The sequence below is a fragment of the Podarcis filfolensis genome (genome assembly GCF_964270895.1).
Source record: "Podarcis filfolensis genome assembly, chromosome: 2".
Lineage (NCBI taxonomy): Eukaryota > Metazoa > Chordata > Lepidosauria > Squamata > Lacertidae > Podarcis > Podarcis filfolensis.
The window spans coordinates 90,284,547-90,305,958 of record NC_139605.1 but is presented as its reverse complement, the minus strand read 5'-3'; the positions used below and the strand labels follow the sequence as shown (position 1 = coordinate 90,305,958).

Below are 21,412 nucleotides of genomic sequence, written 5' to 3'. Positions count from 1 at the left end.
GAGCAAACAAAGCTTTAACATGAGCATGCGGTGTGCTGCTGCAAAGGTCATGAGAGTGTTCCTGTTGTGCTGTGGACATCCAAGCCCAGGGTTGTGGTTTGTTTCTCTACCCAAGCAAAGTATGAACAGTAATCAGGGTTTGTTCCTGGCTTGCTGCTCATGATTTGGTTGGGAAAACAAAGCATGAGCTCAGGTTCGGAGAATCACAACAAGCCAAGCTCTGGCTTGTTTCATCTGCAGTGCCACAGGAACAGAGTGAGACCTTTGCAGTGTGCAGTAGCAAATTGCACATTCACATTAAACCTTCATTTATTAATCTTAATTTGTTTGGATGATATGCAGGCTGGACCTGTTATGGCTGATTCTCACGTTAAGCATTGTGTACATACACCTTAGCTGATATGAAGGGTACTTTTATCTTTCTTTAAAATACTGGAAAGTAGGTGCCCAGTTTTTTCCTTATGGCTCCTTTTGAATATTTGAAGCGGCACACATCAAGTTTTGCACACTTAAGGCATGCTCATATTTTTGAACTTAGGTAGCCATGTTGTTGTTTAGTCATTTAGTTGTGTCCGACTCTTTGTGACCCCATGGACCAGAGCACGCCAGGCACTCCTGTCTTCCACTGCCTCCCGCAGTTTGGTCAAAGGTAGCCATACTGGAGTACAAAATATTCATTTAGCATTGATATTTAGTGGTGTCTGAAATGACTTCTTTTTCCTGAGGTTGTGACAGCCCTACTTGATACACAATGCATCTGACTGATCAAAAAGAGGAGACTCAGCAAGCCAAGTACATCTGTCAAAAGGGAAAACGATTCCCAGTGTTTAATACCATAAAGTTGCTGTTTATGTTAGTTTAAAACAAGAATTCATGATTAACACAAACAGACTAGATGATTTAAAAACTGCCTGGCTGGTGTTTTGCCTGGACTAATTTCCCTAGGCCAGTTCCTGCCACACTGAACAGGTGCGGCCAAGGCTGGTTAGACACAACTGCATCCATACATAATTTACACAGCATACAATATATTTAAAATAAAGAACTAGCTCTTAAAAAATAAGCATTTTGGACAAAAAGGGAAGGGGGAATGAATTTTTCTCATTAGTGATCACAAAGAACAGCATTTTACTGTCCCCTAGTGGCTCAGACAGTAATGTGGTTCCACCCCCCAACTCTAAAATACAACAGCACTCTGGTTAGTAAATATACAACAAATCCACATTTAAAAAATATATACATTTCTTTTAAAAAATTACAGTTTTATCAACAGTTGGGGGAAAGGATGCATCCCAAATCAACTACTGTGAAATCCAAACCTCTTTTCAAAAAGGCTTAATGAACCTTTTTATAAAGTGCCACTGGTTGCAGCAATTCTTTAAAAAAATATTTTTTAGCACTAGTCATCAACCAGAGGATGACTAATCCACTTGACACTATGGATAAAAAGAGAGTCCAAAAAAATAAAGAGAAACTACATCTATGGCCAAGACACATTAATAGGCTCCATTGTAGCCTCTCGCTTTTTTCCCTTCGCCATTTGGATTTCACTTCCTTGCAAGTGGCTCAATGCTTGCCACTTCATGATTCACTACTAAGAAATCAAAAGCAATGCACATCCTGGCTCCTCCAGCAGAGCCCTTTCCCCCCGTGATGCCCAGAGGATCTGCTGCCTTAACTTTAAAACTGCTGACTTGCCCGGTCTGCCTCAATACTTGGTAAAACTGGCAGAAGTTTTAAGTCTGTGATATACATGGTCATCTTCATTTTAGACTTAAAATAAAACCCTCCTGGGAAGCTGCCTTCTACAGGGCCTGACCCCTTGGTCCATCTAGCTCAGTGGCTCTCCAAGGTTTCAGACAGGAGTTTTTGCCAGCCTTACCTGGAAATGCTGGAGATCAGACCTTTCTGCATGTGCTGTACTGCTCAGCTACAGTCTCTCTGCCATAGCAGTCACTGACAAGTTCTAATCTGCCTGCAGCATGTAAGCAGCAATTATTACACTTTTCTTTTCCCTTCTCTTCTGTAGGCTGCCTGATGCCACCTTGGGCATATTTACAGAGGTGCTACGTAAGAGCCGCCTCATCAGAGTGGAACTGTCCCTAGGGAGGAAGGAAGCGGCATGCCGTGGGGTTGCAATTGGGCCCTTTGTCTGCTGCACTCAGTTGTTGGTAGGGATGGGCTCACTTTGGACAGGGAGATGAGTTACAAGGAATGGTCTTTGGAAAGGCAGTTTCATCTTATAGCCCAAATGCTGTCTGCTTTAATTTCTATTTTAAGAATAGATCTACGTGCTTCGTTCCCTGCTGGAAAAAGGATAGGGAAGAGTATTTGCAACTAGGAAAAGTCACTTTTCATGCTACAATGGAGAGCATGTTCAGGATCCCTTGTATTGTTTTTGCCACTGGAGGGTGCCATGCACTGTAAGCCACTAGTCAGCGTTTTCCTCCCAGATTCTACTGAAAGAAAAGAAAATGGAAGACTATTTTCTCTCTCCACCAACCCACCCGGCCCATGCGATGAATGAGACCCGAGGTATTTGGGAAAGAAGGTCAAGTAGTTTTCAGTTCCCCTGAAAAGTGTGTTGCCCTTGAGCTTATTTTACTTTTCTGGGAGCCACAGGCTGTGCCAGCTGCTTTTGGAGGTCGAGGCAAAGATGGGGCAACGTGCGGGATTTAAATCCACTCGGATTACACGGTCCTTCCTCTGCTGACAACGTTGGGAAAAGCAGCAAGGCCCTGTCTTGCTCTGGAAGTTGCCAGGCTTACCAATCCTGTTCCCTTTTGTCGACTTGGCCGCATTGAGCACTCGGCCCCTTTGCGGATGTCACTGCCCTAGGGAAGCTGACACATTGTTGGCATCGTTTGAAATGACAAGACGCAGGAGTAGGGAATGGGCTGCTCTTTGCAAGAAGTGTAGATGTCTGTGGTATTACGTGGGAAGGAGGCCAGGGTCCAAGGGAAGCTCTCAGTAGCCTCCAGCATTGGTCTGCCTCCCTTGTGGTTCAACGTTGCAGGCATTCAATCAGCCCTTCTTTGTAGCTTCAGTGCTGATGTGGGTGGTCGCTGTTTAGAGGCCTGGCAAGCATCTGGTGCCCTCTGATGGAAACACCAAGTTGATGTGTGTTCACGCGCTCTTGCCCCAAGATATTTGCCCAAGAAATGGTCTTGGAGTGCAGTTGCCTCAGGCTGGAAGTTAGCACTCACAAGAAATCAGGAAAAGATGGTAAAGTGCCTGGAAGGAGAGGCCGATGAGTAGTCGTGGGATTTCTCCCCAAGCTGTCCACGTCTCATAAATGGTAGGGTAGAAGGATGAACCTGCATCATCATCATCATCATCAGAGAAGGAAGCCCGTCCTCAGTCCAACATGGCATCCAGCTGCTCTGCAAGGTCATCAAACATGTTGCTGATGTCTTCGAGGATGTTCTTGGCCGAGTGTGCTGTCCCATAGTTGCTGGGGGGACAAAGACAGGAGAATTGGTTCGTTTTGGGTGCAAGGTTTCAGGCAAGAACTGACACCTCCTCCCTCACCAGATCTGAAGTCTTCTTCCAAGCCCTCTCTTTGCTTGGAGGGCCATTTCCTGCACACTCTGAGCAGTCCCATCTCCCCGCCCTTTCCCTGCCACCCAAATGGCTTGCTAATGCCTGCCTGTCTCTTGGTAAAGGCCAGGAAGCAGGAACATAATCCATCCCATTCTGAGACAGCTATTTCCTGGTGCAATACAAGGTACAGTGGTACCTCTGGATATGCACACCTCTGGTTGCGTATCCTTCGGGTTACGCACACGGCAAACCCAGAAGTATTTTTTCTGGGTTTTGCCATGCATGCATGCGCAGAAGCGCTCTACCAAGCTGCACACGTGCGCAGAACAGGCACCTCTGGTTGCGAATTCCTCAGGATCTGACTGGAGCTCCGGAACGGATCCTGTGCGCAACTGGAGGTACCACTGTACTGGTTACTATTTTTACTATTTTTACTATTTTTAAAGGCCCCCCACCCCCCCCAGCACCATTCCCCATATAAGCCCAATTGCCGCCTATATTCTTCCTGTTTTATATGCCCCCAGCACCTGAAGTGAGGACACCTATGACAAGGGAAACTGCAGTTTCTCCAAGGCTGCAGAATAGCTGCCTGAAGAAGTTGAGGGCAAAACTTTTGTCTCTCTCTGGAAAAATGACACCCTCCAGATGGGAGAAGTCATTGTGGCCCAGTGTTGTGCCTGAGCTCATTTCATTTCACTGCTGTTTGGGTGGGAGAGTTGGTGGAGCTTTAGAGGAATGACAACACCCATTTGCATATGCAAGTCTTCACCCAGCTAGGGCAATATGTATGGAAGTCTGCTTGCACATGGTCCCTAGCTGGACCAAGGCAGATGTATCTGAAATATGCATGTGCCTTCTTCATAAAGAAGAGGGGCCTTTGTATTCTGCACTTTGGATAAAGACCCTGAAGGATGCTCTGTTCAGGACAGGCACCCTGCCTACCCTCTCTTCACATCCAAGCAATGCCTCACCTGTCTGCCTCCTCTGCGTTGATTTTCTTTTCTGCCGCTTCAAGCGTGGATGCCAAGGATGAGTTGGTTTGTTCCAGCCTTTGCTGAGCGTGGATCATGTCCGGAGATGCACTCAAAGGCCTCATGGCGAGGGGCACCCCGAAACTCAAGGCGGGTTTGCTGCCCAGCCCCAGTTTCATGGGGTAGGGACCCATCCCTTCTGAAACCATCTCTGTGGCTGCCCAGGGAGCGACGGTGTTGCGAGAGTTCTGCAGGACTTGTTGGTAGATGGTTTTTGGCCCCGAAAACACCAGCTTGGTAGAAGCAATGGATGTGTGCTTGGCAGGGACATCTGAGGGGGGTAAAAAAAACTTACGTTGGGTATTCTGAAACCTGACCCATGCAGTTTAAGGAAACACAGCCTCGCTCAACCACCCTGCTGGATTAGCAACAGCAGGCATTCCTGCCATTAACACCTCATGCTCTTCTACACTCTCCCAGTAAGTGTAAGCTGGAGTACTTCTACCCTAGCCCGCCCTTCTGGATTTACCATGCTTTATTCATTTGTGTTTCAAAGAGCAGCCAGATGACATAATTCCAAAACTGTAGCCTTTCCATGTTTTCTGCACTCCCCGTGTCCCCCCCCCAAGACTTGATTTGTAGCAATATTTAATACTGAAATGCAATTTTATAATGAAAGACAAAGTGGTATTAAGGCTTGTGACTTTGGTTTAAACTCCATTTGCAGGGTCCAGTCCTTCAGTTACTTCCTATTGACCAGCAAGGGGTGTGTGTGTGCAGGGATCAGTGACTTTATTCCTTTGAATAGCCCTGTATCAGTTCCTTTTCCTGCAGGGGAGGGCTGATTTCTGTTCCCCTCCCCCTCTTGGTAGTGAAACATCTCTACAGTTTTTTAAAGAGCAGAAATCAGCAATTAAAGATGTCCTGTGTAAATAAACGGACACAGAGCAATTCAGAAAGAAACTATTCAAAGAGAAATGATTCTGTAAACCTCCAGCCAGGATCAATGAGAAGGGGGGGCGTGCATGCTAAACCTTCAAATTATGAACTTTTATTTGAAATATCCAGGCACCTTCTGCTGAATGGAGTAAAGATTATGGAAGGATCTTGGCCACAGGGAAGGACGTTGGTAATATTGTGCTACCTAAAATTTTACATGCGATTTCTGTTTCAATTCCACATCAAAATAACTAACTAAAAATGCATGCTTAAGCATCGCTACCATCACTACACAGTAGGCAGTCCCCTATCCGCTATGGAACCAAGTTGCTCCATCTCTTCAGGTGAGACTAAAGCAGTCTTGAAAATGGTGGGTTACAGCCCTCTCTGCTTCCTCACCCCCTCCCACCATTTCCTCCCAGCCCAGAGCTCTTTCCACAGCCTCCAGTGCCCTTTCCCCAACCAGAAGCAGCAACGGGGTGCTATCCCAGTTCTCTCCCAGCTATGATGGCCCTGAAGAGCAGCTGGAACAACACTGTATTGCTACTACAGTGGTACCTTGGGTTAAAAACTTAATTCGTTCCAGAGGTCCATTCTTAACCTGAAACTGTTCTTAACCTGAAGCACCACTTTAGCTAATGGGGCCTCCCGCTGCCGCAGCGCAATTTCTGTTCTCATCCTGAGGTAAAGTTCTTAACCTGAGGTACTATTTCTTGGTTAGCGGAGTCTGTAACCTGAAGCATCTGTAACCCGAGGTACCACTGTAACCCCAAACTCCAAGCCCATTCCCCGCCCTGAGAAAGGATGATGGCACTGCTAGCACATCTGCATCTCCTTCCTTTAAAGGGGGAGAGAGATACCACCACGTAGAAAATCTTTCTGGTTCCAGGAAAGGGCAGCGTAGCAGTAAGCCACGGAGGCCAGATTTTGCCCAGCTGCTGCTCTGAACATTGCCTACCTGCCGCATTGGCTGCTGTCCTCAGATGGACTGCTCCTCCGTTCCTCTCGACCTGAAGTGGGATCTGGCTGGTTGGTTTCAGAGAGACGGGCGGCTTCTTGATCCCCCTTTCCAGAGACAGGATGCTCTTCTCTATCTCTGCGATCTGCAGCTCCATGCTGTTGTCGTCAAAAGCGTCTCCCGCCGGCTGTGGCTCCGCCGGGTGGAGCGAGGGTCCGCTGATGCTGACTGTCTGAGCCTGGGCGTACTGTGGAGCCGAGGATGATGAGCTGGGCGCAGCCACCCCAAACGCTTTCAGCACGTTCTGGAGGGGCTCTCTCTCCCTGCACCGGGGCCGCCTCTTGACCGTGTCGGACTCTGTGAGATTGAATTCCAACACCGCGGGGCCCTCTTTCGCCGGGGTCTCTTCTTGCTCTTCCCCAGAAGGCTGAGCCGAGGCAGAGTCGGACTCTGGCACAGTGGCGTCTGCCTTGAGCTGCCCAGTGGGCTTCGGCCGCTGCTTGATGGTCAAGTTGCCTTCTTCCGCAAAGGGAATACACTCGCTGGAGCTGTTCTGAGATGAGCAGGGGGACTTGGCACAGCCGTCTGTCTCTACCGTTGCTTCTTCCTCCGTGTCGGACCGGGTGTCCTCGTGGCTGTGCTGCGGAGCTTCCGTCATGGTGACCGCGGGTTCGCTAAACGTCCGTCTCTTTCGGGGGACGTTGCCTTCAAAAGCCTGGCTTTGGCCACTGGCGGCTTCCGCATTGCTGGGGTCTGCTCGGGCTGAATTGTGCAGGCCCGTTTTGCTGGCCGACTCCTGACTGGGACCGGTGGGTTTGGGGGACTTAAGAGGCTTGGCCAGGCTCCCGTCAGCCACAGGCCCATTGAGCACGGCTGCAGCATTTCTCAGAGAGCAGCCCCTGTCACGAGGGCCATCTCCTCCGTCCTGGGAGAGGAAGGGTCCCTTTTGTGTCTCTTGGCCCTGTTCGTACTCTACACCAACTTGCGCGCTGGAGACCGAGCTGAGGCGCTTGGGAGGCGGGGGTGGGGGGCCCTTCCTCCTGGCGCGGATGGCAAAGGACTGGCTGCGCGAGACCTTGGCGGCCGATGATGGCTGTGTCCGTGGCACCTGGCTGCGCCCTGGCCGCCTGGTCAGGGTAGCATATGAGCCCACGGAGCTGGCGGGAGGCTCCTCTTCCTCGGCCTCCCCGTCGGACAATGCGTAGCGGTTCAAGCTGTGTGAGCGCTTCTTGTGCTTGAAGCCCTCGGCGTTCTGCTGCTCCGCCCCGGGCTTGGGGGGCACGTGTGGCGGCTCTGTGGGGCCACAGTGGGAATGGAGGTAGGAGAAAGCTTTCTGGGCTGTCGACTGCAGGATGGTCCTCTGGGCAGAGAAGGGAGCGGGGGCCTTGGCCTGCTCAGGCACTGACGGTGAAGGAGGCGGCGGAGGGGACTTCAAGGACACGTGGGGGTACATGAAGACATATGGGGCGGTCCCCTTGCTGGCCGTGTGGGGCGATGCAGAAGGGGACGTGGCTGGTAATGTCTCGGGAGGCTCTGTGTGGGGAAGGAAATCTCCCTTCAGAGCGCTTGGTCTCTGGTACTGGTCCATCCCCTCAGGCAGATTTCTCTCCCTCAGAGGGCTTCCTGCACAACCGCTGGAATAGCCATTGATTCCCTCAGGGCTGCTGAGCTGCGGAACAAATTTCCCATAGTTCTCTGGGTTGGGCCGACTCTGCGGGGCAACGGAATTTTCCGTGAGGCGGGGCTGTGTAGAAGAGTGTCCACCGCTGCTGCCGCTGCTGCTCTCGCCACTTCCCAAGCTCTCCTGCGAACGGCTCGAGGTGGTGCTGTGGGACAGCATGTTTTCTTGGGAGTGCCCCGACCCCCTGGACCGCACCCCGATGCTCTCTTGGCTCCGCGACATGCCCTGGGCGCTCTTGATGGTCAGCGTCTCCTGGCAGCTGTTGGACATGGCCGTCTGGAGCTCGTAGCTCAGTTCGCTGTCCTGGAAAGTGGTCATCTTGGGCGTGTGGGGAGAGTGGCACTCCCCGTTCTCGACAGACTCGATGGTAACGATGTCCAAGGCGCCGGGGATCTTGCGCCTGAGGGTGCTGGTGTCGGCCTGGCTCAGGCTCTTGCGGAGGTCGGTCAGCTTCTTGACAGCCAGCATGAGCTTCTTCTGGTGGCCTGCAGGTGGCACAAAACGAGCAGAAACTAAGCTCGGGGATTGTGGGAGGCAAACGCTTCTACTGGAAGACTCCAAGCACAAGCAAGGGGAAGCTCAAAATCCTGTCTCATCCTCTCAGGCCAGTGCTTTGGAGGCAGAGCCTTTATCAGCCAAGACATTCACGTATAACGTAGACTAAAAGAAGCAGGCCCTGCCTGGACATAAAACGGGACCAGCAGGAGGCTCAGCCCCATGCCCAGTGTGGTGAATAACTTAGGGTGTCAGACTAGGAATAGAGAGACCCGGGTTCAAAACCCTACTTGTCCAAGAAGCCCAGCTGCACCTACTTCAAAAGGATAAAATAGGGAGTGCAGCTGTTAATATTATTATTATGAAGCTAACGCATTGTTTCCTAAACTTGCTCCTCTAGCTGTTTTTGGACTACAATTCCCATCATCCCTGACCACTGGTCCTGCTAGCTAGGGATGAGGGCAGTTGTAGTCCCAAAACAGCTGGAGACCCAAGCTTGGGAAACCCAGCCTAATGATAAAGATATCTGAAATTCTACAACCACAACAAATGGCACAGGTGGCAGTTGCACTAACTCAGCCTTGCTGAGGTGTTTTTTAAAGAAAGACACTTCCCCATGAAGCACAACATGTCCCCATGTGCTTCGAGGGATAACAGGCTCTTCTTTGTCACGGACCCCTGTCCCTCACTTCTGGGGCCTTCCTTTCACCATGTCCATAAAAGGAACCGGCTGGCAAAGAGGTCACTTTCTACACCTGCATAGTAAGATCTCTTTCCTCCACCCTTTGGGGGTTTTCTTGGGCTGAGGGGAGAGTGTATAAGGATGTAAAGTGATCTTTTGTTACCACAAAATTCTAGACAAGGCAATGAGAGATGGTCTGAGGGAAGAAGGGGAAAGAGTAAAAGAAGGGTAAGCTGATGGGAAGGGAGGGAGGGAGGGAAGGTAGGAGTGGGCCATGGGAAGAAGACACTTGGCTGCCCCAAGCAGGCCTTGGGAGCAGCCGCCTGTTGTGTGCCCTCGATAACTTCTACGTGTGGCTGGTCGGGGATGGAGCCAGCGGGCATATTTTGGTGACACTTACGAACGGGGCTTGTCTTCCCCTCTGCCAAAACAGGCATCCAATTACCCTGGGAATTTGATTCACAGCCAAATACCTCACTAATTATTGCCTCCCAATAAGGGGGCATGGTTCCCCCTCCCCTTTTCTCCCCCTCTTTGTCAGAGCGGCCTTTTGGCAGTGAGCCAGTCTAAACTGGATGGCGAGGCCCTAACATGGGAACAAGTCCTTCCTCGTCAAATCAGGCCATGAAAGAAGGTGGGAAGAAAAACACACAGTGGCGGGGGAAGGGGGGGAGTGCCTCCTATTCAGCAGGGGACCCTGAACCCCAAGGTTTTTGGGGAAGGGCGGGGAGGACTGGACTAAAAGCGACACCCCTGAGACGGACACAGAATGCTTCCCTCATGAAACAGGGGGAAACGGACAGTCTCCTTGCCCCAAGTCAAAACTCAATGCTGCGCTCTGAGCAAGGGGAGGGGAACACTGCTGTCTTTGTGGGAGGAAACATAATAGAGGGGTAGCCTCTATTTGAAATAAATAAATCACTGTTTCTAAGGGTGAGCAATCACCTAAGAATGCTAGTCAGCACACATGCGCCTGGGAAACAAACCAACAATGAGCATATTCTGGGTTAAGTACCTTCTTATGTGCAGGTTCAAATGGCCCTTGTTTGTGTGTGAGAGAGTGGTATGTGTGTGATGTTTCTGTATTTCCAGTCAGTGAAGTCAAGCTGAGAGGGATCTGCTTTCCGCCACCTCACCTGGCTGGGAGAGGTTGGTGAAGGTTGTGCACACTGCACAGCTGCCCATTAACAGTGAGAAGGATTCCCCTTAAGAGTAGGAAATGTCCAACATAACCAAGCCAGTGCATGGCCAAACCACGGTTTCCCATATTCCAGGAACAAGGGCAGGGTTTGAAGAAAGGGCAAGTGCCTTCTCATTCCACATTTCATTATGGTAAATTTGGTCTACAGCTCTCACCAGCCACAGTAAAAAATATTTGGAAGGTGCCTGGTTTGTGAAGGCTCCCTCAAACAGAGTTTCCCAAACTTGAGTCTCCGGCTGTTTTTTGGACTACAACTCCCATCATCGCTAGCGAGGACTAGTGGGCCAGGGATGATGGAAACTGTAGTCCATAAACAGCTAGAGACCCAAGTTTGGGAAACTGTGCTCTATAGGGACATCTTGCGGTTAGTCAAGGATCATTCATGGGTGCCTCCAGCCAATTTAAAAAGCCACCATAAATACAGCATCTTTGGATAGCTGAGTTTTTCTCTGCTGCACTGAGATGCAAGGGAAGCCACTGTATGGAGCTCCTTTCAGATGCAGTTCCCCATCACTCATGTTTATGTAGTGCAGGACTGAAACAAGCAGCCAGGAGTTCCCCAGTGGCCCTGTTGGTTTCCCCTCTTGTCCCCTCACCGAGCTTGTTGATGCCAATCTCCTGCAAGTCCTCCCAAGTCAGATCTGTCACAATGCTGATGGAGTCATAGCCGTTGCTCACCAGCTTCTTGTGGTACTGGGGTAGTCCAAGGGCACTCAGCCACTCCATTAGGTCATCCTAGAAGACAGCACAACCACGATGAGCTCTTATAGCAAATCCCACGCTGCTTTCCACAGAAAGTTGCCCGAGCAAGTCTTTGGGAGCTTTATCAGTAAAGAGCATCCCACAGGCAGAAAGACACAGTTTCTAAATGCCATCAGCTCCACACATGGGCTTACAGCTGCCACCTAAAATATCTAGTGCTTATAAATGGATGTCACAAGGATGAAATCTGGTAGTGGGGGAACGCTGTGTATGACACCCTGTGCTCCTTGGAGAAGCGGTAGGATAACATAAAAGACACAATTATTATTATTATTATTATTATTATTATTATTATTATTATTATTATTATTACTACTATTATTATTATTACCCATCATCAATACTAAAGTGTCCCTGACAGAGAAGACTCAGAACCAGTGTTCGAAACTCCCACTGTTCAAGGCACATTTTGCAACAAGGAATTTCATTAGTGCGAGCAGTTTCTGAGCTCTGGGTGCAGTACTGCGCCTAAGATTTCAGATTAAAACTGCAGAGTGGAAGGAAAGGAGGACCTTTTTCTGCCTCCCCACTTCCAGCTACTCCCTGAAGACTGGAGAAGAGACCCTCTTAAGAATATTAGGGGGGTGGGCAGGAGAAGGACTAGACCGTGTGAAAAATGAACATAATTTTTTAGCTGCGGTTCATTCATTTTCAGCTTTGTGTTCTTGTTACAAAAAAAGTGCACCTAGACATTCTGTTGTTGAGCCCATAAGCTAGGTTTAAGGTGCCATTTAGCTCCTGGCTTTCATATCTCAGTTTCTAACATTGTGACATTGAAAAGTTGCTCCTTGTGAAATTCAGAATGGACAAGGAAAGCCCGGGCAGGGACAATGGCTTAGATTCTAATTAAGGTTCTGCTGGTGGGAGTGCCTAATAGGCAGAGTTCTGCTCATGGGATGCTCCCACCAGCAGAATGGGGGGGGCATTTTTTTGCCCGTTTCCTTTCCCCCCTGCAGCCCCTTGACCATTTGCTTTGGGTGCTTTGGGGACCTTCTTGAGCAGCGTTAGAGGCAGTGTAGGGAGAAAGGGGGGACTGGCTGCAGAAATCCAGCCAGAGAGGCGCAGTATAAATAAAATAAAATATAATAATAATAATAATAATAATAATAATAATAATGCCACTTCTAATGCACTTCTGTTGCATTCCAGTTCTCTCCACAAACAGAAGAAACTCTCTCATTCACAGAAGACTAGTTAGCATCCAAACCTTTGTTGAGAAGGAGGGGAATAAATAGTAAATTATTACGCAGCATATTATTATTATTTTAAAATGTGCTCCGCAACCACCCTCTGTAGAAGGTCACTGCTAGCTCCATTTCACAGACAGAGGTAGGGAAACGAAGACTTTGCCAATGCAACGTAAGAGGTTTGTGGCAGAGATGGTGCTTGAGTTCAGTCATGAAGAGTACGTTTTGCAGCCACGAGGTGGTTAGCTTAAGAACCCCATAACCCTCTGAGTAAACCTGCCCCTTTGCCCAGGTCTTCAGGGCTTTGGGTTGCACCCTGATTCTGATTGACTGACAGGGATGTAGCTGACAGGGATGTGGTCGATACTCACAGGGATGTAATTTGGGAGCCATTCGGCAATGCTAAGCTGCCCAATCTCGGCGGATATTTTCTTCCTGTGGCCTGGCTTGGTCACCCCAATGGCTGTGAGGTCCTGGAATGAAGAGTGGCACAGGTGCCTTCATTAATATCTAACAAGCAGGCATGTGTACTATGTGGTCTAGCACAGGATGCTTGATAAATCATGTGCAGCGCACGTTCTGCAATGGCACTCCTGGGAAGGTCTCACAAAACACCAGGCGGTTACGGTGCAGATGGGTGATGGCAGGGAAACCAAAACGTCTTCCTCCCTCCCTTTTGCTCAGCCCTTTCTGCTTCCCCATGCCTTACCTCCGGGGTCATGCGGCTGATGGTGGGCACATCGTAGCCCGCATTCAGGAAGTTGGCTGTGTAGCCCTCCAGCTGGAATTCACTCAGCCAATTGTAAATGGCTTCAGCATCCTGCGGAGGGGAGACAGAGAAGTCCCTTGTGTGGCAGTGGTGTGGACTGGGAGGGGCCAATGCACTCCTGCAATCACTTCACGGAGATCCGTGATGGAGCACTTGCACTAGTGCATCCTGAATGCATCACATGCCCCTATGTCACCACAACTGTTGGATAAATGCAAACGAATCTCTCTGAACAGCTTTTTTTAAACAGACTGCTGGTTCTCAATCTCTAGCGCTCAGTCGAAAGGTGCCCTGGCCATTTAACCTGGTCCCAAAAAAGGCAGGTATCGGAGAGCCAGCATGGTGTAGTGGTTAGAGTATCGAACTAGGATCTGGAAGACCAGGGTTTGAATCCCCCACTCAGCCATGAAGCTCGCTAGGTGACCTTGGGCCAGTCACTGCCTCTCAGCCTATCCTACCATATAGGGTTGTTGTAGGGATTTTTAAAAAATAAAATAAGGCAGGTATCAATGGGTTTATGTTCTTTAATTGGGACTTGAGATTTGAAAGCTGGGAAACCCCCTGAAAAAATGGGGAAGAAACCCGTCCTCTGAATTTTCCCAGGTTTTTCCCTGAGCCTTCACATCTCTGTTTAGGACCAATTCATCAATCCTGAACTTGCTGGCTCCACAGCGATCTCCTCTTCAACCCACTGTGCTTTTCAGCTTCCCCCCAATCCAATGCATATATTGTGGTAACCCCACATGGGACAGCATTCTACAGAGTCTTTGTGAGCACTGAAATAATAATGGAAAAAATAACACCACTTAATATTCAAATACTATAATTCTATGGTGTCAAAAGTGTTTCAGCCAGATAATACAGATTTCCTTGAGAATGGATAACTACCCACCCCCCTCCACACACACAAAAGCAAGCAAAGAAATCCATAATTCATGCTTATAACAGTTTGGCAAGCCCAGCCAACAGCTTAAGTTTCCAGCTCATATCCGACTTCCTGCCTTCTGGATCTGCCGCCCTTACCCAGAACTCCTCTTCTTTTCCTTTTTTTGGTCCCATATTTTGCCACATTTTGTCCATAACCACTTCCCTGCCCATGGCTCTTTCAGCAGGATCTTGTGTGATCCAGAGCATCAATCAAATGCACGATTTTACCATTAACTGATTCAAGCAGGACTGCTTTGCTCAACAAGCTGAACTCAGCCCTTGAGCCACGTATTGTGACCAGCCAGAAGCTGACAACACCCTGCTTCTAACTGGGACCTCTTTGTTCCTTATGGAGGGAAAGGTTTTTCTATACATATAAAAATAAAAATCCAAATGCCAAGCTTAAGGTGTTCTCTTGATAAAATTAACAGACATGGACAAATTCTTGCCCCCAAAGTAATTCTAAACGAGTTGTCCAAATAAAAATAAGACATATACAGGGGTTACAATACAGCACAAGTGGGGCAAGCTGTAACCCACTAAGGTTTTTTTAATGGACAGTGTGTCTAACTCTAGGATGGACTGGGGCAAGGTTGTTTTACACTGATGCCATTCAAATTTGTTTCCTTTTACGGGGAGTAGCCTGATGCTAGAATCCATAGGTGTATATATAAAACATTAGCTAGATTGATTACAGTACCTTCCCTTCCAGGAGCTGCTCTGGCCGTAGATATTGGTGGGAGAAGATCCTGTCGTTGGTGTTACAGTTGGAGAGGTTCTGGTGTACCAGTGTCCCTGAAAGGAGCCAGAGCATGGTCAGAGCAGGCCCCTGGAGCCTCGGACAGAATCAACGCAGGGCAAAATAACCCAGGGAAGCCTGTTCCTAGATACACAACACTTGCTTATTTCAGTGGGGCTCGTGCGGGTGCTGCAAAGCAGCCTCATCAAAATGAATGGATGTATGAAGGCAGCGGTGGCACTTCCGGCACTTGTGAACAGAGAGGAGCGTGGGGAAATCTTCAGTAGCGGCCTGAACCTTATAAGCTATCAAAGTCTGCACACGGGGAAAGCCTTATAAGTGCTTGCATTGTGGGAAGTGCTTCTTCCAGACCACCTCCCTCCTGAGGCACAGGATCAGCCACATAGGAGAGAAACCGCACAAATGTTCTGACTGTCCCAGAAGCTTCAACCAGAAAGAGTCCGGGGTTTTTTTGGTGGGGTGGGTTGTTGCTGTTGGTTTTTTGTATCATTGTTTTAGATTCCGTTGTGATTTATGAGGAAATTGTTCAGTTTGGTTTTGTACTTTTTAATGATTCATTTGTTGTTTACGACTACATTTGTTATGTTCCAGTTATGTGTTTTTTCATGTTGTAAGCCGCCTTGGGCACGGTTTGAGCTGTGGAAAGGCAGTAGACAAATAAAATTGTGTACAGTCGTACCTTGGTTCTCAAACCAAGGGAAGGCACTATTACTTCCCTTGATCTAGATGCTATACTCCTATTGATGCAGCCCAGAATTGCATTGGCTTTTTTAGCTGCCGCGTCACACTGTTGGCTCATGTCAAGTTTGTGGTCAACCAAGTCTCCTAGATCCTTTTCACATGTACTGCTCTCAAGCCAGGTGTCACCCATCTTGTATTTGTGCCTCTCATTTTTTTTGCCCAAGTGCAATACTTTACATTTCTCCCTGTTAAAATTCATCTTGTTTGTTTTGGCCCAGTTCTCTAATCTGTCAAGGTCGTTTTGAAGTGTGATCCTGTCCTCTGGGGTGTTAGCCACCCCTCCCAGTTTGGTGTCATCTGCAAATTTGATCAGGATGCCCTTGAGTTCATCATCCAAGTTGTTGATAAAGATGTTGAATAAGACCGGGCCCAAGACAGAACCCTGTGGCACCCCACTAATTACTCTTCTCCAGGATGAAGAGGAACCATTGATGTTCACTATTTTTAAAGTCCCTCTGCTTTCTATTTACTGAGTTTGCAATGTCAGTTTCAATCTCCCACCAGCCCTTTCGTCTCTCCTCTTACCTATCACGGAATTCGTCTGGCCATTGTGAGAATGCTGAAGATCCTCACCAGTCGGTGAAAGTGGCTGCATAAAAAAGAAAAGGAGCCAAGACTCAGGTCAGAAATAAGACTGTACCAGAGAACCATGAAATGGGTGAACATTGTGACTTTTCTCTTCATGCTCAGCTTTTTCCATGCAGGGATTGTTTGCAGTTGTGGCTGAATCCTGACCAACTGAATGTGCCAAGGGTTAAGTGATGCTCCTCTGTACTTAGCTGTTTGGGCACATGAATTCCTGCTACCCATATAGCCAAATTCTAGGCATGTAGGTCCCCACAGGCTATTTCCACCCTTCCTGGTATCTGCAGCCAAAACCAGAAGAGTTGATGTTTTAGTCTTTTCTCTATGAAGAAGCAAGGTTAATCTTGGGGAACCAAGTCATGTGCATGAATACCCATCATCTTCAAGATCTGGGCGAGAAAGTGGAGAAGCAGCAGGGACGGTGGGAGAGTATATGACTTGAAAAACAAGATTAAGCGCATCCCTTGCACCCAACACAGCTCTTATCAAATACACAGCCCACTGTGGCTTAGAGAAGTCTGAAACTAGACTACATTACAATAAAAAAGTGGGAGGCTATTCCCACAGCTCATCACTTTTTGTTCTAAAGAGAATGTTAGATTTAATAATCTGCTTCCTTACACCTTTGCCTTTGACTGTATGAACAACCTCAGTCTACAGGCAACAGGAGATGACAAAAACTGGGAATAATAATAATAATAATAATAATAATAATAATAATAATAATAATTTATTATTTATTATTTATACCCCACCCATCTGACTGGGTCTCCCCAGCCACCCTGGGCGGCTTCCAACAAAGTATTAAAATACAGTGGTCTGTTAAACATTAAAAGCTTCCCTAAGACTGAGGCGTGGCAGCAGTAGGGTGAACAGCAGGTTTCATGCCTTGGTGCAGAGAAATTCATGCCCCCTTTACCTTGACATTCTCAATGAGGAGTCCAGTGATTTGCCCATTGGTGCCCTCAGTACTCTGACCGCTGCCAGCGCTCCGGATGCTGCCAATGCTGCCCTCGCTGCCCACACTGTTCCTGTCACCTGCTGCTTGGGAAGAAAGGATAGATTTTGGCATGGGGGTAGTAAGGAGGGAGAAGAGCCCAGTTGGCCCTCAAGCACTAAGAAGGCAGGCAAAGCTAGGGGGCATCTGCTGGTAGGACTAGCACCCCATCACAGATTTCTTTGCGGGCTTTGCCACAGAGCACCCAAGCAGGCTTCCTTGGCTGCCAAGACAGGCCACTCAGTATCCGGTTAAGGCATTTCAGTCAAGGGATGACTTTTCATTTCCTGTAGCAACATTCAGCTGTTATAATAAATAATAATAATAATAATAAATTTTTATTTATACCCCGCCCTTCCAGGTTCAAAAACCGGGCTCAGGGCGGCTAACAACAAATTTAAAACACTTAATTGTAAAAGCAGCTTAAAATACAGTATAAAAACACGAATAACAATAAAATTCAAAAATCAAAAATCAATTTAGGGGAAATAAGCATTAGATAATCCCCAGGGCTAGCTGGCTGAATTGGTCCTACTTGGGCCAGCGAGGAGGCCAGGGGAGAATTAGCTGTGGGGTCTCAGAGTCGGTGATCTTCATAAAAGGGGAGGGGGAGGGAAGAGAAGGGAAATAAAAGATCAGGCTGAATTCAAACTAAAGGCCAGGCAGAATAGCTCTGTCTTACAGGCCCAATGAAAGCAGGTTAAATCCTGAAGGGCCCTAGTCTCATGGGACAGAGCATTCCACCAGGTCGGAGCCATCACTGAAAAGGCCCTGGCCCTGGTGGAGGAGGATCCTTTCTCCACAACCCCACTCCCCGCCACCCAATTCCGATGGGTGAGGTTGGTAAGCAACTTTTTAAAGAAGCATCTAGCAGCAGTGGTCCCTCTCATACAAGACTGACCGGGGCGGGGGGGAGGGGAAGCGAAATGTGGCCTGGGAGGACACAGCTAGCAGTCAGGTTTGCATGCAATGATGGGTTGTATTGTTTGTGCAGCACGGAAGGTACCTCAATGGCAGATGTGCACATCAGCATGGAAAGAAGGCGTGATCAGTGGCAGGGATGTGCACACTGATGGGTTTATGCTTTGGGCGAGGCTGGACGCTTGCGGCTGGTAGGCCTCGATGAGCTAAAATGTGAACTTGAGGTGTATGCAGAAGGAAGGGGCTACCTGGATGAACTCATGTCCTTTAGGCAAGGTTTATCAGCGACAGGTGAGAACAGCCCACTGCCCCTGGGAAAATGGTGGATAGCTACTGGGAAGGGGGGGCAGTGGTGGGAAGGGGCAGGAGCAAAGCATACGTTAAGGAAGGTGGACCCTGTGACAGAGACAAAGATGTGTAGCGAAGCCAGTTATAAATCACTGAGAATTTTGCAGGGGTATAGCAGTGCCAAATGAAATTTCCAGAAGGGGGATATTTCTCTATTTCTTTCTCCGCCCCCCCCCAGCAGGTATCTGTGTGAGCGTATGTGTGTGACGAGAGAGAAAAATATTTCAAAAAATATTTACTCGGGGTACAAATGTGTGAGGAAGAGGGTCTGGTTACACCTCCACTCCCAGCTGAAATCATATCCCTTTTCATCTGCTACTTCTCTCCATTCCTTCTCCCCACCCCAGAGTTGTCCTCACTCATTCCCAGGCAGTGCGAATGGAGGACACGCTTGCCCAGCCCAGCAATGGCCCTGACCTGGGCTGTCAGGAGTTGGGGCTGTCCTGGTCAGGGCAGGTAGGCAGAGGGGTGCCTGCGGCGAAACGGGTGGAGGCTGCGACCCACTGGGAGGGGTGGCAGTGGTAACCTGCTGGCCCTTGGCAAAGCTCTGGCACGGGTGCAAGGGCGCCATGCGGGGAAGAGTCAGGCCTGCATGTAGAGAACAAAACACGTGGGTCAGGAAAGGGTGTGTGTTTGTGTAGGCAAGGAGAGCAACTATGTGGTCCCAGAAGCACTGTACAGCACTGGGGGCTACAGGGAAGGCTGCTGTAACTTAGCTGCTCATGGAGCATATGTGTTCACGTAGGGGCAATGCTGCTGCTGCATTTTAAAAACATACAGAGGGACAGAATATCGGATGCTCATTCGTCGGCCAGACTTTTCACAGTTTTTCCCCTATAAAAGAGTCTCTCAGCAGTCTAGGATGAACATTGGCAATGGAGTCAGAGGAGCAAGCGCAGAACTTTGCCCTTCCTTCCCTGATTTTTTTCTTCTAGCCTACATAATAGGATTCCCAAAGTGCTCTACCCAGTTTTTAGTTTCACCAGTTCATAGTGTCTACGGCTGGAGAAAGTCAAGAGAGCTCAAGGTAGTTTCAAAGAGTTACTGCAGCTTACGATGTGTATAGTCCTCTCATCACACTTTTGCCTCTGGCAAACAAGCGTTGTGTGGCTTTTCACTGTTTCGAAAACCTGCAAAACCTGTTTGACCAGAAGGCGGCAGTGGCAGAAAAGAAATGTGTGTGCATGCGTGTTGTTTCTGTACGCAGACCGTGAGAAGAATAAATACGCCACCTGAAGCAAGCATCTCTTAAAACAACTTCCAAGTCTCTTAAAAACTATCTCCAGCCTCCAACCTCAGGTGGCCTGCAGTAAATATACACCTGCAAAGAAAACTGAACATCTGCAGCATCCACCCATGAGCTCAGGAGAATTACTTATTTGTATCCAATCAGAAATCACATGCATGGCTGGCCCCCAATTTAGCTGCATCCACAATTCAGTAAGTTTTGAGGAATGGGGGATCTACATTTCTCCCTGGTTAAGGTGGGATCTGAACACCTTCTAGAAGGAAAGGTGTGAAAGTATTCACACCTTTAACTCCCAGGACTACAGCTTCCTATAACCATACAGACACTGCTTTGCTAGGCTTCCACAGGCCACCTGCATATTAATAGTCGTAACAGTTTATGTAGTTTAATACATTTTAAATTTACTTTGACTCCCATTCTTCCCTTGCTGAGAAAGGAGCAGGAACGATGGGATTCCCCCTATTCCTTTTAAAGAGGTTCCTGCTCTCTCTGTTGCAAGAGGTCCTCCATGTTATCCTTTTCAGAAAGCACGGCAGAAGGGAGCCCCTTTGGATATTCTAATATTCACAATCTTCCTCCTGCTGAAAAAGTGGGGAGCTTCCTCTCATGCAAAAAGTGTGTTTGAACAGTACTGGGGTGGTGGTGGGAAACCATTGTGCCCTGAATAATCGCATCTCTGGTGCTGCTTGACTTGGTCCGTGTGAAGGCAAGCATTGGCAGAGAGGTCACTGTCACTGAGTTGCTAGGGTAGGAAGTGGCGGCGATGACAGGAGTTATTTTTGCAGGCGGGGAGAAGACAGTGAATGAATGGGGTTTACTGGGAAATGAAATCACAGGTTTTCCTAGTCCCTTTGCAGCACCCCCCATCACATCTTTGGCCTCCTCCAGAGTCCCCCAGTTGTGTTCGTGGACCAACCTGTCCGCTTGCTGATGACTTCGACAATGGATGGAGGGAAGTAACCAACTCTGTCAGTGCCTTTCTGAGAGTCATGGATATGACCCTTCCAGCGTCCGTCTGCATGCTGCTCCAGAACCTGGTGAGAGAAGAGTTCTCATGATCAGTGGGACAGGGTGGATATAGGATGGCAGAATCAGGAGGTCGAAAGGGACCACGGGATCATGATATCTAAGCTTACCACAAAAGCAGGGTTTTGTAAAGCTGGTGTGCAGCACAGTGGCTTAGCGACTGAGTTACGATGGAGGAAGCCCCCTGTTCATATTTCAGGCCTTAGGGAATTCATTCTCTTCTTACCTAACGCCCCCCCCCCCAATCTGCAAGATGAAACTATAAATACAAGGCCTACATATTATAGGGTCATTGCATGCGATGAAGCGCTTTGAACATTCTAAAGGGGAATATAAATGCCAAGAATGATTATGATTGGACCAAACTTGTCTATTCAACCATGAGGACTAGAAACTTGTTCAAAAAAGGAAGAAAACTAAGCTGAGCTTCTCATCTGAATTCAGTGCTTGTGCTTTTTTCTTTGCTCCTGCAGAACTCTGGCATGCACACAGCTCTGTCAATATGTTATACCTCCCCTATCCACTGTAATTTCTATTACGTCGTGAATCTTCCCTGTTTTGCCTGCATCCTCCTTTAACTCTCTTGACCATACACAAAATCTGATTACAATAGTACTTCTACTGCCTCCTATATGATAGAGATGATTCTTCTGCTAATACAAGCTAGGAC

At 48.4% G+C, this 21,412-nt stretch overlaps 1 protein-coding gene across 7 annotated transcripts in view; it reads right to left on the bottom strand.

Moving 5' to 3' along the window:
* Positions 1-793: 793 nt before the first annotated feature.
* CASKIN2 (CASK interacting protein 2) overlaps positions 794-21,412 on the bottom strand; it is a 105,093-nt gene continuing 84,474 nt past the window's right edge. For all 7 annotated transcript variants that reach the window (XM_083598074.1, XM_083598073.1, XM_083598071.1 and 4 more), the window contains 10 exons: positions 20,633-20,750; positions 17,121-17,242; positions 16,142-16,205; positions 14,816-14,910; positions 13,129-13,239; positions 12,791-12,892; positions 11,067-11,205; positions 6,412-8,577; positions 4,515-4,845; positions 794-3,454 (listed from right to left, as the gene is read on the bottom strand). In XM_083598074.1, the coding sequence (XP_083454200.1) occupies positions 3,358-3,454; positions 4,515-4,845; positions 6,412-8,577; positions 11,067-11,205; positions 12,791-12,892; positions 13,129-13,239; positions 14,816-14,910; positions 16,142-16,205; positions 17,121-17,242; positions 20,633-20,750 (3,345 nt within the window). In that variant the 3' untranslated portion in view covers positions 794-3,357. The remainder of the gene's footprint in view (positions 3,455-4,514; positions 4,846-6,411; positions 8,578-11,066; positions 11,206-12,790; positions 12,893-13,128; positions 13,240-14,815; positions 14,911-16,141; positions 16,206-17,120; positions 17,243-20,632; positions 20,751-21,412) is intronic.